The sequence below is a fragment of the Sceloporus undulatus genome, chromosome 1, assembly GCF_019175285.1.
Source record: "Sceloporus undulatus isolate JIND9_A2432 ecotype Alabama chromosome 1, SceUnd_v1.1, whole genome shotgun sequence".
In the NCBI taxonomy this organism is placed as follows: Eukaryota; Metazoa; Chordata; class Lepidosauria; order Squamata; family Phrynosomatidae; genus Sceloporus; species Sceloporus undulatus.
The window spans coordinates 179,630,816-179,645,186 of NC_056522.1; the positions used below are offsets into that span (position 1 = coordinate 179,630,816).

General features: G+C 38.3%; 1 protein-coding gene across 1 annotated transcript in view; it reads right to left on the reverse strand.

Moving 5' to 3' along the window:
• Positions 1-2,001, reverse strand: part of MEIS1 (Meis homeobox 1) — a 16,896-nt gene extending 14,895 nt beyond the window's left edge. Inside the window, exon 1 of the mRNA XM_042458091.1 lies at positions 1,993-2,001. Coding sequence (XP_042314025.1) covers positions 1,993-2,001 — 9 coding nt within the window. The remainder of the gene's footprint in view (positions 1-1,992) is intronic.
• Positions 2,002-14,371: the final 12,370 nt, after the last annotated feature.

Sequence of the window (14,371 nt, forward strand, 5' to 3'; positions counted from 1 at the left end):
CTTCGCTCTTGCTATCTGTATCGAGGAAATCTGGAGTGATATACTGACAATTCCTCTGAGGGAGGGGGATGATTTCAGTGGGGCAGGTTTCATTTGATTTTTGCTGGGCTCTGGGGGAATGTGTCCAGAGATATGTGAGTTTCTTCTCAGTTTAACTTTTTTTTTTTTAATTTATATCTTGAGCTTCCTTCCTTGGGGTATACTTTAGTTTCCTCCTTCTTGATGGTGAACTGGCTGGTTGTGCCTAGAATTCTCATGGCTTTTAGTTGCAGGGTCATGTCTGTTGGTCTCCTTTTCATGTGATGAGGTCACATATACATTTCATCTTTGAAAACCTGATAGTTTCTGATATAGTGTGCTTCGAAATGGAATTGATCTTTTGTTTAGTTGACAGAAGTCTGATTAAAAGTCAAAAAGATCCACTGATTGTTCTATAGTACGCAGACGTAATGAGAATCTTTAAGTCAGCTGTTTCTGCTGTGTTAGTAAGAACTGCAAAGATATATTGTAATTGATTCGTGGCCATTCCAAAATGTGCTTTATACTGTATTTCCTAGAAGGAGTTGTTCTTCCTGTTGCCACCCAGAAATGTTTGGGTAACATCTGGTGTCTTAATGGAACGGAGCAGTTCCTCCCCATGTGAGAAAATGCAGCTGCGTTTTTTAACCCCCTGTTTGTCAGGAGGGTTTTTTCCATTTGGAAGGCTTTTGGAGTTTCTCCACTATCACTTATTCTCTGCAGAATAAGAACATTGACAATATCATTTATTCTCTGCAGAATAAAATCAAGTGGCCCCAGTAAGAGACTGGGGCATCGCAGTGACGTGCACAGGCACAGTTCATAGTTGTTGTAGTTTTGTTTTTTTTGTATGTTGGTTTATAATTTCTGAAATGTCAAAAATAATTACATAGAAGTTTTTAGGCAGTTTACATTTTTCATTTTGTTCTTTTACAGTTTTTTAGGTAAAATATATGTGATACAACCTCAGATCGTTGGGGACAGGTTGGGAGATAAGTTTAATAAGATATTGAAATAAAGAATAGTTGACCCCTGGATGCAAGCAAAGTAACAAAAGACATAACTAAAATGTACACAGATGATAATAAAACCTTGTAGTTTTGATTTTTGGCCTTGAAGTAGGAAGAATTCAACAACAAGTAAATTGTCACTGTTGTTACCACAGTGTCTGCATTTCTGTCTTCAGTAGAAAGCAGTTGTAAATCTTTGAAGTTGTAAAAATCAGAAAACTCTTGTAGAGAACACAAAGCAGGTTGCAAGCATGGGAACGTATAACACCCTTTTCAACCTAGATAATTTGCCTTTTTTTTGTGGGGGGGGGGAATAAAGCATGCCATGTGTCCCAATATATTACTTGCAAACAACATTTCCTAAGCTTTCAGTTCTTGTTGACCTCCCTTTTAACCCCCTGCGATTTATTGTTTGAAACCTGTACTGAGATGACCCCACTTTAAAAAATGCAGGCCAATGGTCCGGGTCATACTACTTGGAGTCCTTTTCTCTGCCCCCCCCCCCAACCCGGCCTGGATACCGATGACCTTAGTTTCACTGGAATTCTGCTTGGCTCCAAGGTCAAATGGTTCATCCAAGGGCAACCTTGCAAAATCTCCTTGAAGCAATGTCTGTTTCCCCATACTCTGGTGAGACATCATTCATGCAGCACGACAAGGTCAGGAATTATCCCTTTCCCCGAGGCTGCTAGCAAGTTAATAAACTAGCTTTGTCCACTTGTCAGTACAATAGAGTGCAACCAGAACAAACCTGGCTACCTCAAAACATGAAGACTAATAATTTTAGACTGTACAACTCATACGTCTTCTTCTTGCAGAACAAGAAAGAACATATTCTCAAGAAATATTGCAAGGTAAAAGGACTTGAAACTGACAAAGTGTAAAATGCAAACCTTGCAAGAAAACAGCATCCATCAGAAGACTTCCCTGTTGATCGAAACAGTTAAAGGTACGATTCACTCACCTGCACCATTGTGTCATCAGAAATATATAAAACAGAATTCTTGCTCACAGTTTATCTTCGATGCTCTACTGCAATCGGTGATATAAAAAGAAAAACAAGCCTTGTTTAGTCACATGATTTCTAAAAAAAAAAGAACTCTTTTTTAATTTTCCACAGTAAAAGAATTACCACAATATTCAAAACTGTAATTTAAAAAAGAAGAAGGCAAAAATAGTTTCCATTGTTTTTTTTAATTTCTTGAGCCTTAAAATTCACTTACTTATTTTATAATTACACACAATATACTATCCATAGTGAAAGCCTCTGGGCAGCTCAGAAACAGAGATTAAAACTATAGAAACGACAGACAACAATAAACATGATGTAAATAAAAATAAATAGAACTAAATTAAACGAGCTACAATAAAACTATGTAAAAGCAGCAACAGAAGGCAACACTAGTTCAAGGATCCTGAATGCAGTAGGGCATTAAAAAAAACCTGAAAGACTAAAATGCCTGGAAGAATAAAAAGATCTCCACCTGGGCAAAAAAAAGAGAAACCATAATATAGGCAGCAGAAGAACCTGTCAAAAGGGCATCTCAGAGTCAAGACACTACTGCAAGAAGCCCCCTCTCTTTCCGGCCTCCTGCTTCATATCATCAGCATGGAGGAAGGACATCAGAAGATGATTCAAGTAGATCTATCCGGATTACCTAGAAGTCATTAAAAGTTGTTTTATTTATTAAAATTTACATTTTAGAGAATTTTATTCTTTCGTCTTTCCAAACAGTTTCAATAAGAAATATCGGTGTTGTTTATTAGATTTTGTCAGGTATATAATCAGGTCTTTGTGAGCCAAATATCAGGAATTAGAATCAGTTCATCTAGGGCCAGTTTATCTGTACCTGTTTCATTTTATAGAAACAAGAGGAGAGGAGGAAGGTAAGTATAGACAATTCTTGTATGTCATCCTTAAAAAATGTCTTGTCAGTCTTAAACTCTGACAAAAAAGTAGTCAAAACCCAAGATATTCCAAGGTACTAGACATTCCTCACACTACGCCTATGCACATAGTGGAAACAACAGAAATAATAAACCCATGTCTTCAAATTTGTTACCCAATTCTGCTGCAGATTTCTTTCAAAGATCTATTGAATTTTTAGTTTATGATCATTTTTGCAGCAAAGAACTGGTAAAAGGAAAGTATGGGTCAAGACCCAGACAAATGCAAATGAAAACTACCCTGTAGGCCTTGCCATTCAACAACAGAACAATAACACAGATTAACATGTAATTCACCTCTCTCGCAACAACAGTTAAATACCCCACTCTCTTCCATTCCAACATTCTCTGAAGATGCCACCACAGCTGCTGGTGAAATGTCAGGAATAAACTCTTCTAGAACTGGCCTCATACCCACAAAAACTAATGGATGCCAGCCACGAAAGCCTTCGACTTCACATAATAATGTTATAATGCATGCAAACATTTTGTTGCTATGTGCCTTCAAGTCATTTCTGAACTTATGACAAACTAAAGTGAATGTATCATGGGGATTTCTGGCAAGATGTTTTGGAAGGTGATTGCCTTTGCCTCCCCTGAGGCTGAGAGAATGATTTCCCAAAGGTCATCCACTGGTTTTTCCATGACGAGTGGAATTTCAAACCCCGTTCTCTAGAGTTCAGTGCTCAATTTATTTAGGAATAAATCCCATTGAATTCAAAGTATTTTTATATAATGTACCAATATTTGACTAGAAAAAGATGTCCATGTTTGTTATAAGGTGATGTGGAAAAAGTCCCATTGTATTTTGCCATGTCTGAGAGTAAACAAGGTATGCTGATGTCTCAGCTGTTATATTTCCATGCATATTACATTATAGTGGCATATGTTCCTACCAGAGATAGGTTTTTCCATGGAACAAAAAATGCTATATAGCTCTTGAATAAAGCACTCAGTGCTTAAAAGGGAGGGTATGTGAATGTGGCAAACATAGTAATGCCTAGATGAGATGCAGCAAGCTCAGAAGAAACTTATATTTAATAAAAGAAAAAAACAAGTCCAAAGCATAAATTATATGCAAAGTAATTATAAAGGATTGAGGAATAATGGGATTCAGCATATATGAACTGACCCTTCTTTTTAAAAATTGTGCATTTGGTTGCAGGCGTATTTTGTGGTATGTGCCGTTATAACATCTAGTTACAAATGCAATAATAATTGAAAGTTTATTGTACAGGAATGAATAAGTTGCCATAGAACTGAACTTCAATGAGCTTGCAACAAGAGGGAAGTAGTTCATAATTCAAAGCAGCTATCAAAAGACCTTTAATGGATAGATCATACAGGCCAGGTACCAAGATCTAGATAAGGCTGCCCAGCAATGATTTAGTGATGAAAATGTTTCATAATTTCATTCCTGCAGGCAAGTACAAATAATTTTACAATGTTTATGCTTGCTGCAGGACAATATTGGAAAATGTGCAATTTTCAGAGACAATTTGCAGTTAAGGGCTTTCATGTGGATTTTTTTTGTGTGCAGAAATTGCATTTTCTGTACAGAAACTAAAATTTCTTGCACAAAAAGCAGCATTTCCTGAACACATTGTGTTCTAGTTTCAGATACATTGTTCTAGTGTGGTATTCCATGTGAAAAATGTATGTGACGAAGACTGATTTCCAGTGCAAATAAAGTTTCTTGCAACAGAAAACAGAACATCCTTCACAGGAATCTTGTTTTCTGTTGAGAAAATAGCATTGCTTGCAAAACTAAACAAGGTTCCTGTCTAAAGAACAGCATTCCACAGCAGTATGTACACAAACAAAATTACTAAAAATTACTCATTGCTTCCTTTAAGAAGAAAACTAGTGGAAAATTACATCCTAGCCAAAGTCCATGAGAGCCAGTGTGGCATAGTGGTTTGAGCATTGGACTAGGACACTGGGAGACAAAAGTTCGAATCCCAGCTCAGCTATGGAAACCCACTTGGCTGACCTTGGGCACATAACACTCTCATAGCCTCAGAGGATAGCAAGGCACCTCCATCTTGCCAAGAAAACCCTGTGATAGGTTTAAGGGTCATCATAAGTCAAGAAACGAGTTGAAGGCACAAGACAAACAACAACAATCCAAAGGCCAACTCAGAGAGATGATCCAGAATTATATGGCTGTTGATTGTATCAAAAGCCATTCAGAAGTCCAACAGGCAAGGTTTAGCCATAGGACAAATCAAGATTATTGCTGACTCAACACCAACTTCAGGTGGAATTGCAATGGATCTAGAAAATTAGCACCATCCAAGCATGTCCAAGTTGATCAGCAATACTTTCTATTTATCTTGCCCAAGAAAGGGGTGTTGCCCCTGCTTAGTTTCTTCAGGAGCAGGCTGATTACTGTCTCTTTTAAAGTCCCTCTCTCTGGGAGTATATTATTATCTGATGAGAACATTCTGGATTCATTATAAATAGGCAATTTATATTTGTGTGGTTTTTTTTTTTATTCCTGGTGCTCACTATAGCAGTCACTGCCTAGTAAAAAACAAACTACATCATTTAATTAATTATTAACACATGTACTCACAGAAGTATGGTATTTCTGTAGTAGACATTGCACTGTGTCACATATTCCTTTGGGCAAAAGAAAGATCTATATAACTAGTAACCACAATTTTAAGTACATTCCACATTGAATTATGAGTGTCATTGTTCATTAAAATTAATTTATGACGGTTTGCTTAGCCCCATCTCCATTTCCTTCTCGATGGTAGTAATTTTTGACATGAACAGGAGGATAGTTGAGTGGCTTTACTATTTTATTTTTTTAAAATACGAATGGCAGTCTCATATATTGACATAATACTCATATGGGGGCTGTGTGGTTGGGTTTTTTTCTTTATTGAAGATAATTAATTATTTTTTCCTGAGTCTGCTGTCTTTGTCAAAATGGATTTTGCACATAGTGCATGTGTTTTAATGTTGGCTGCTAGGAAACATCTCTTTTTGTTGCTGTTTTGTGTAACTCACAAGTAAAAAAAAAAAAAAAAAACAAGCAGAAAGTAATCTGTATACTGCTTTTGATGCATTTATGGAATGCAAGTACATTTGGACCTCTGTTTTCATGGGGGATCCGTTTTGGTGGTTCCCCGTCCTGCAAAAATGGAGGCTTGCATTTATTCAAGCCGCATAGCTTGAATGGGGCGCACCCCGTGTGTGTGCACCATTGTAAATAGTGGAGGTCACCCCTCCACACATTTTCAAGGATGCGGATCTCAGATCTGTGAGTTAGGAGGGGTGTCTATATGTATTCACCTGTATACAGTTATTTGGGGGGAAAGTCATTTTGAAGCAGTGCAATCCACATATTTCATTCCTTAGAAATTACATAAAATACTATCAATTTTAGAATATAAATACAGCATGACATTTGTATGTTATCAGGTATGCAGCAATGTATGAATCAATGGACATATAGCGTCTAGGCTGCATCAAAAGAACATAGTGTCTAGATCAAGGGAAGTAATGGTGCCAACTATATCTGCTTTGGTCAGGCTCACCTGGAATATTGTGTCCAGTTCTGGGCACCACAGTTCAAAAGTATGTTGAGCAGCTGGGGCTTGTGCAGAGGAGGCAAACAAAATGATTATTATTATTGTTGTTGTTGTTTATTATATATTATTATATTATTATTATTTGTATCCTGCCTCTCAAAGCAGATCGAGGCGGCTAACATAATAAAACACCCTTAAAACACAATAAAACAGTTATCAATAGTTAATGGTGAAGGGTCTGGAAACCACCAAGCCCTATGAGGAAGTAGCTTAGGGACTAGGTATGTTTTAGCCTGGAGAAGAGAAGCTAAGAGGTGATGTGGAGCCCTGGTGGCACAGTGGTTTAAATGCCTGTACTGCAGCCATTCACTCAAAACACACAAGGTTGGGAGTTCAAGACCAGAAAAAGGGCCCAAGCTCGACTCAGGCTTGCATCCTCTGAGGTCGCTAAAATGAGTACCCAGACTGTTGGGGGGAAAATTAGCTTACTTGCTGTTCACCGCTAATGATCTTGGAATAGCGGTATATAAATAAAACAAATTATTAATTATTATTATATGATAGCCTTGTTTAAATATTTGAAGGAATGTCATATTGAGGATGGAGCAAGCATTTCCTGCATTCCAGAAACTAGGATCCAGAATAACGGATTCAAACTACAGGGGGAAAGATTCCACCTCAGCATTAAAAAAATGCCTGAAAGTGAGAACTGTTTGACAGTGGAATATGGTGCCTCAGAGTATAGTGGAGTCTCCTTCTTAGGTTCTTAAATGGAAGCTAGATAGCCAGCTGTCAGGAGTGCTTTGATTGTGTATTCCTCTATGGCAAGGGGTTGGACTGGGGTGGCCCTTGAGGTCTCTTCCAGCTCGATGATTATGTGATTCTATAACCAGGTAACCATTTTCCTATTAAAGAGTTATGAATGGCATACTAGCTCTGTCCTACATTGCATAACTATTCCCATCTGCTTCCCTCTCAGGGGTTGGGAAGCATATTCTGCACTTGTTTCTGACTTCTTTTCACATTAAGTTTCCACATATGGACATAGATTCCTGATCAAGTGGTCTACGATCAAAGAAAATCTATTCACAGGAATGACACAGCAAAGAATCACTGAGACAGGGAACCCTAAGTGAGTTTCCAATCCATTTAAAATCAGAATGGATTGGTGATGTCCAATCCATTGGACATCCAACTGACATTGCCTGTCCAAATGAATTATTCAGATATGAAGAATAGTTTCATTTCCTCTTAGCTTAAAGAGTGGTGCATATCATACAAAAACCTGTGGTTTGTTTTAATACCAATGTTATATATCCATTATCCAATTAATGTTTACATAATTTCCACACTGTAAAAACCCAAACCCGTTCACAAACCATCCACATGACATTGAAGACATTTCATTAAGTTGATAACTTAGATGCTGTGAAGAACTTGGTAAGATAGTGATTCCACCAGTGTACTAAGAAGTGATTTGACCTGACAAGAAAAGAAAAAGAAACCTTAAAGCAGATAATGATCTAAAATAGGAGAATTCACTAGATAAACTTTAAGGAAACCAACACAAAGACACTGTTGTCTGAGAGGTGAGTTAACTTCCATCCATTCTCATGATTCCAGTGTTTGCATAAGGAAGCTGTTCAGAGATAAGAGGAAGATGACAGCCAAAAGGACACAAACTCATACCTAAGAATGCATTGATAATCAAGCTGTACATCAGAACTGTGGTCTGGAATTGTTTTACCTGACATTCATGTTATGTGGTCCAGGTGGTTTTTTTAAAGTACATACACGCACCAGCACTCTTATACACTGTTTGTGTGGGCTAAGAAAGATTAATTATTAATATTAATAATTATACCCAAACCTCCTTAACAGAGGACAGAAATAATAAGAATCCTCTGGCACTTAAAAAGTAACAAACTTATTGCAGTATCACAGCATAATAAATCCCTTAGGGTGCATCTACACTGAAGAAATAACACAATTTGACATCACTTTAACTGCCTTGCCTCCATCCTACAGGATTCTGGGTTCTGCAGTTTTGTGAGGAACCAGGGATCTTTGGCAGAGAAGGCAAATAGACCTTGTAAAACTATAAATCCCAGGATTCCACAGGATGGAACTACAGTACTTAAAATGATGTCAAAGTGAATTATTTCTATAGTGTAGATGCACCCAATGTCTTGAAGGCCCCATGGTATTCTTTGTTTTTGTCTTGGAACAAAGTAAGCTATTTACACATTTGAGGAGTGACAGCGGGATACACTGGCCTGCCTTTTTCCAGTGACCATTATCCCTATATTAAAAATGGAGACTATGCCTCAGTACATACCTTCTTTTTTGATCTGGGCTGGCGGCAGCCTTTTTTCTGCCAGAGGGAAGCCGCAGCTGCCAAACCATGTGGCTTCCCGCCAGCGGGAAAAGAACCAGCAAAAAGCGGGTTCTTGAGCCACGGCGGTGATGTGATGAGTGCACCATTGGCGCACTCATTACATACATGCTGCATAGTGCCATGTGGATGCTGTATCACACTTTCGACTCAAGTTCAACTTGTGAACATGAGTCAATATGATTAATCCATAGAAGAGTTGATCCTTCATGTGACTAAGGTTTACCTAGAAGAACCTCTTTTTGGAGATGAGGCTTTTTCTTTCTGGCATTACTGTTTTTAAAACACATTGCAACATAAGGTTGCTTTCAATCTACCGGATTAATATCATGACCTTACTTATTGATTTCATAATATTGAGTCTTGCTCCCAACATGCTGTGGCCATGGAAAATGACTGGTTGATGGTTTGTCAGAAAGCCAAGATAATGACACACTTTCCATGGCTATCACACATCCAAATTACCATTAGCATAAATTGTATTTTCCAGATCTGATAGGGAAAACTCCATGAACCAGTGGGCCCAATTCCAATGCAACACTGCTGGCCATCAGACAAAAGTTTTTTCTCCAACTCCCTACAATCCTCTCCAGCACCCAAAACCTACACAAGGAGGCATCCTGCTCCTCTGGAGTAGGGATGTAAATATTCAAGTATTTTGACTCTGCATGTGAGAATGTTTTCTGCATTTTGCAGGAGAAAATATTTGTGCACCATTCCTACCTGGTAAGTGCAAACACATATTCTTTCAGGTTGGGTTTTGCAAGTGCTGCAAAATCCATTTTTCAGCCAGGAAATGAATAATAATGAATATTGTTTCCATGTCTATTCTGGATCATATATTATGGACACACGGGGTCTGCAGGAAGAAATGGATATGATCCCACTTCAGGTTCATTGATAGATCCAGTTTTCTCAATGGAACAACCTTTTTGGAACCTGCTCATTAATGTTGTACAGTCAAAGAAAAAACTTTATAGGCCAAATCTGGCCCACAGATTTCACAGTAATTATCTCTATTCCAGAAAGATTCTAAAATATCTTATTTATTCCTGCTCTAGAGATTAGACTATGAACCTATAGGTTAAAATTACAGGATTCCATCTCTTTTTCTTTTCTTTTTTAACTGTAAGAGCTGTCCAACAGTTAAATAAATTGCCTCGGAGGTAGCGGACTCTCCATCTTTGAAGGTCCTTAAAACAGAAGTTGGATGGATTTCTTTTGGGAGTGTTTTAATAATAAAATATTAATGATGATGATGATGATGATGATGTTTATTTACATTTCCCACCTATTTCCCACCTCTCCCCAGGATCGTGTACTGTATATTTCCCACCTTTCCTAAGGATTGTGTAGTTGTGTATGTGCATGTCAGGGGTTTAGACTAGGTGGTCCTTGTGATCCCTTCCAACTCTATGGTTTTATGATGCTATGTTTTAATTCTAAGTGTATCCAGTTTGAAATTTGAGGTGCGACAGGACTGAAAAATAGACCAACTGGTTAGATAAAATTCTATCAGCCTATTAACCTATTAAAATAATCCCTACACTCCAATGTAGAATTACTTGGGTGTCATCCCCCACTGAATTTGATGAAAGATGCATTAGTATCAAGCAGCATGTGCAACATTTAACCCCACTGATTCCACAATCCTTAGCTAGGCACTCAATTTCAGTTGGATTAAAGTATTTAAATATCATTGAAATACTATCATACTAAAATCATGTACAAGTGAAACAAACTGGATATAACTCCTGGGGCAAGATCCAGCATGGTTAGTGGTTTCAGTGTTGGACTATGACTCTTGATACAAGGGTTGATTTCCCAGCTTGGCCATGAAACCCACTCTGAAGAGACTTGCCAAGAAAATCCCATTTTAGGGTTTCAACATGTCAGAAATGACTTGAAGGCACACAACAATAAATACATTTTCCTTGCTGTTACCCTAGAGCAAAAAAATAATGCAGCTTCATTCCATTTGGACAGAATGAATAAATTATTTAAAGGTAACTATCTTAGATGACTAATTTGGCACACTTGGAGCAAGCTATTTGCACCTGTATACTGGCACAGACATGCTACTCAGTCTTTGTCCAAACATTTGGCTGATTAGGAATCCTCTTATTCTGAGGGGTTTTAAAATCTAAGGCTGTATTTTGATGCTAGTATAAAGTCAGAGGGCCAGTACGCCATATAACACAGTCACTTTTGCCCACAGATACTAAAGTCAAAATCATCTCTCTTTATTCACTCCTTTTGTTAAGGTCACTCAGAGTCACTTGAAACAATGACCTCCTTGGAATCCATTGCCTTAAGCCAGTGGTAGCTGTGCTAACAGCTAGTGTTCTCTGAAAAAGTTTTTAGAAAAACTATTCTGTGCAGTAAATAATATTCCTGCTCCCACCTTCCTGAGTAAGCGGATAGGTTGGTGAGAAGGAAGAATGTTTAATTCCCCTCCATTAGATGTACTGGTCAATGAAGGGATAACAGGGAGAGATTTAATAGTGGAACCTTGGAAGTTCTCTTCTCCACTTCACCTCTCTGAAACCTCATGCATTCCTAGGCCTCATTCAGGCAAATTAGGAAATGTAGTTTTCCTTGCACTCCTGACATGTTGCTGCAAGAGACAAGAAGCATGGTGAACCAGAATTCCTATGCTGCTGGAGCACCCAAGTGCTGTATATACTCATGTATAAGTTTAAAATTTATAATAAAAACATGACCTCAAGTCGACTTGTCCATGGGTCAATGTAAGTACAGTCGCCCCTCCAAGTCCACAGACTTGGAATCTGCGGACTTGAAAATCCGTAAAGGGACGACTGCCATTAATATTAATGGGACATGCACCTTTGGCACATACCCCACATGCACGCACACCATTCAAGCTTATGGGGCTTGAATATGAGCGATTTTGGAATTCGGGGGGGGGGGGTTCCAGAACGAATCCCCTGCAAGTTCCAAGGGGCGACTGTATTGTACTTTAACTCTGATTTTAAAAAGGAACTATCTCCTGGTGAAAGGCAAGCAATGACTTCCCCCTCTCTATTCTCTCATCTGTCCAGCCTTTAGTATGAACACAAACATGCCTTCTGGAAATTTATCAGGTTCTTGGTATTGTTTTCCTTTCCTTCATCCGTTAGATCCTTGGTTCATATCCCTAAGTTTTACCCTCGATGTATCCACGGTTCATATCAAAATCTATAATTTTGCCCCCCAAACCTGCTCTCGACTTATACATGAAGTCAAGTTATGGTCAAGTATATACAGTATGGTAGGTAAGTGGTGATTAGAGGGGATGGGAAATGACCTTGGAGGCTGGCAATCATTTCTGATGCTATAACATTTGCCTTGTATTTGAGGTGAGCTGCCAAAATTAATATTTTGGAGCCAGGAAATATAAATTTCAGTGACACCACCCACTGGCATTTAGTCTTTTTCTGTTCACACTGAGTTATGATGCTATTCCAGTTTTCTTTAACCTAAGCCAATTGGGAAGAACAACACACTACCCGCTCCTCTCTTTTTTCTCTACTGAGTTAATTGAATACAAACTACTTTTGCACTTTGTATTCAGTTTGCAGCAATTGAAATAATCAAAGGAAAAAGTGTAGGAAGGAGAGATTAATTTGGATATTTTAAAAGCCACTGAAAAAGTGGGACAATTTAATTGTCCAGAGGATTTAATCTGGAAATGTTCCTGCCAAACTGGAACAATTGGAGGCAAAGGAGACAATTTATAAGAAGAAAAGTGCTATGGGTAAAGAATTGGTTTACCAATATTTCTGACAAAGAAATTATACAACTAGTATATGTAGACCATAGCATTCTATGAGTGGGAAGCATATTTGATAGAAGAAAATAAAATAAATGGCATTGGAAACATATGAAAGAATAGAGTGCTGTCACAGATACTAGACTGTTTGAACTGGAAACACAGCAGAATGGGTCACAATGGATGCCGTGTGAACAGAACAGGAGACAGGAGTAATAAAGGTGTACTAAGATAGTAAATTTAGCAGGGGATATTACATCTTATTTAAACTTTTTTCCATTTTAGTGGGTGCATGGCAAGTAGTTAAAGTGACTCTCACCACTGAATCTCTTAAAAGTCCACACAGTCATTGACAGCTGAAGGGTCAGAGGCAGAATTTAATTAAGTAAAATATTGTACTTTGAACGCAGCAACAAATTCCTACTCCACATAGGAAAAGGAATACAGAAGTACACCACCATTTAGTGCAGAAAAGGAGGAGGAGAGAAGAAAGAATGAAAGATAGAAAGAAAGAGAGGGGGGGAAACAGCACCAGTGCAATCTGCAAACTCACCTTTCCAATTGGTGTGAGGGTTTAGGATATCTTGTAGTTTATTTAAATCTGATGTTTTGGTTTTATTATCAGGTTCAATGAGAGCCAGCATGGCACAGTGGTTTGAGCATTGGAGTATGACTTTTGAAGCCGGGGTTCGAATCCTGGTTTGGCCGTGTAAACCCACAGGGTCACCTTTGGCAAGTCACACTCTCCCAGCCTCAAAACCCCGCTGAACAAACTTGTCAAGAAAACCCCTTGATCGGGGCCTTGGGGCCTTAGGGTTGCCATAAGTCAGAAATGACTTGAAAGCACACGACAACAAATCAGGTTCACCTCATTCAGTCTGGTTTTAATCCAGAAACTAAGCAGGGTTATGCCTGGTTTAACAGTTGGATGGGAGATCATCATGGAATATCAGGGCTCTCCAAGAAAGAATCTTATCTGAAACTCTGGAGAGCCACTGCTCAGCCAGTGCTGACTGCTGGACTAGTCCTTTCATTCACTATAAAGCAGCTTCCTGTGTATATATACTTCTGGTGGAAATTTTTGTAGACAATATCACCCTACACTGTTATAGCTCTATTATTCCATTTTAACTGCTATGACTGCCTCCTACAGAACTAACGGATTTGCAGTTTAATGAGGCCTGAGAGCTTTGGCTGACAAATCTAAATGCCCTTCCCTAAACTGCAAATCCCAGGATTCTACAGGAGGGAGCCATAGCAGTTAAATCATAGAATCATAGCGTTGGAAGAGACCACAAGGGCCATCCAGTCCAGTAATAGTGTAGTATGATGTTTGATCACGTCCTTAGAGTTGCAATCATTCCAAAGCATGAAAAACAATACTTTAAAAACTAAAAACCTCTGAAAGCTTGAAATGCTGTCACACTCCTGTTTGCTCATATTGCTCCTCAGCCCTGCTGTTATTTTGTTATCTTTTAACCTAGAGCAGTTGTGATCCATTTGAAAAGAGAGGATGGTGTTTTAAGTTTAAAGTAACCATTAAACATAAATCATGCTGATCTTATTAGCAAAATTAACCAGGTATAATACTATCAAATTCCAGTAGGTGTAAAGCTATCTTTGGAAAATGATGTAAAGGTATATAATTCACATGAAGAAATACTAAGATGCTAAATACTAAAAT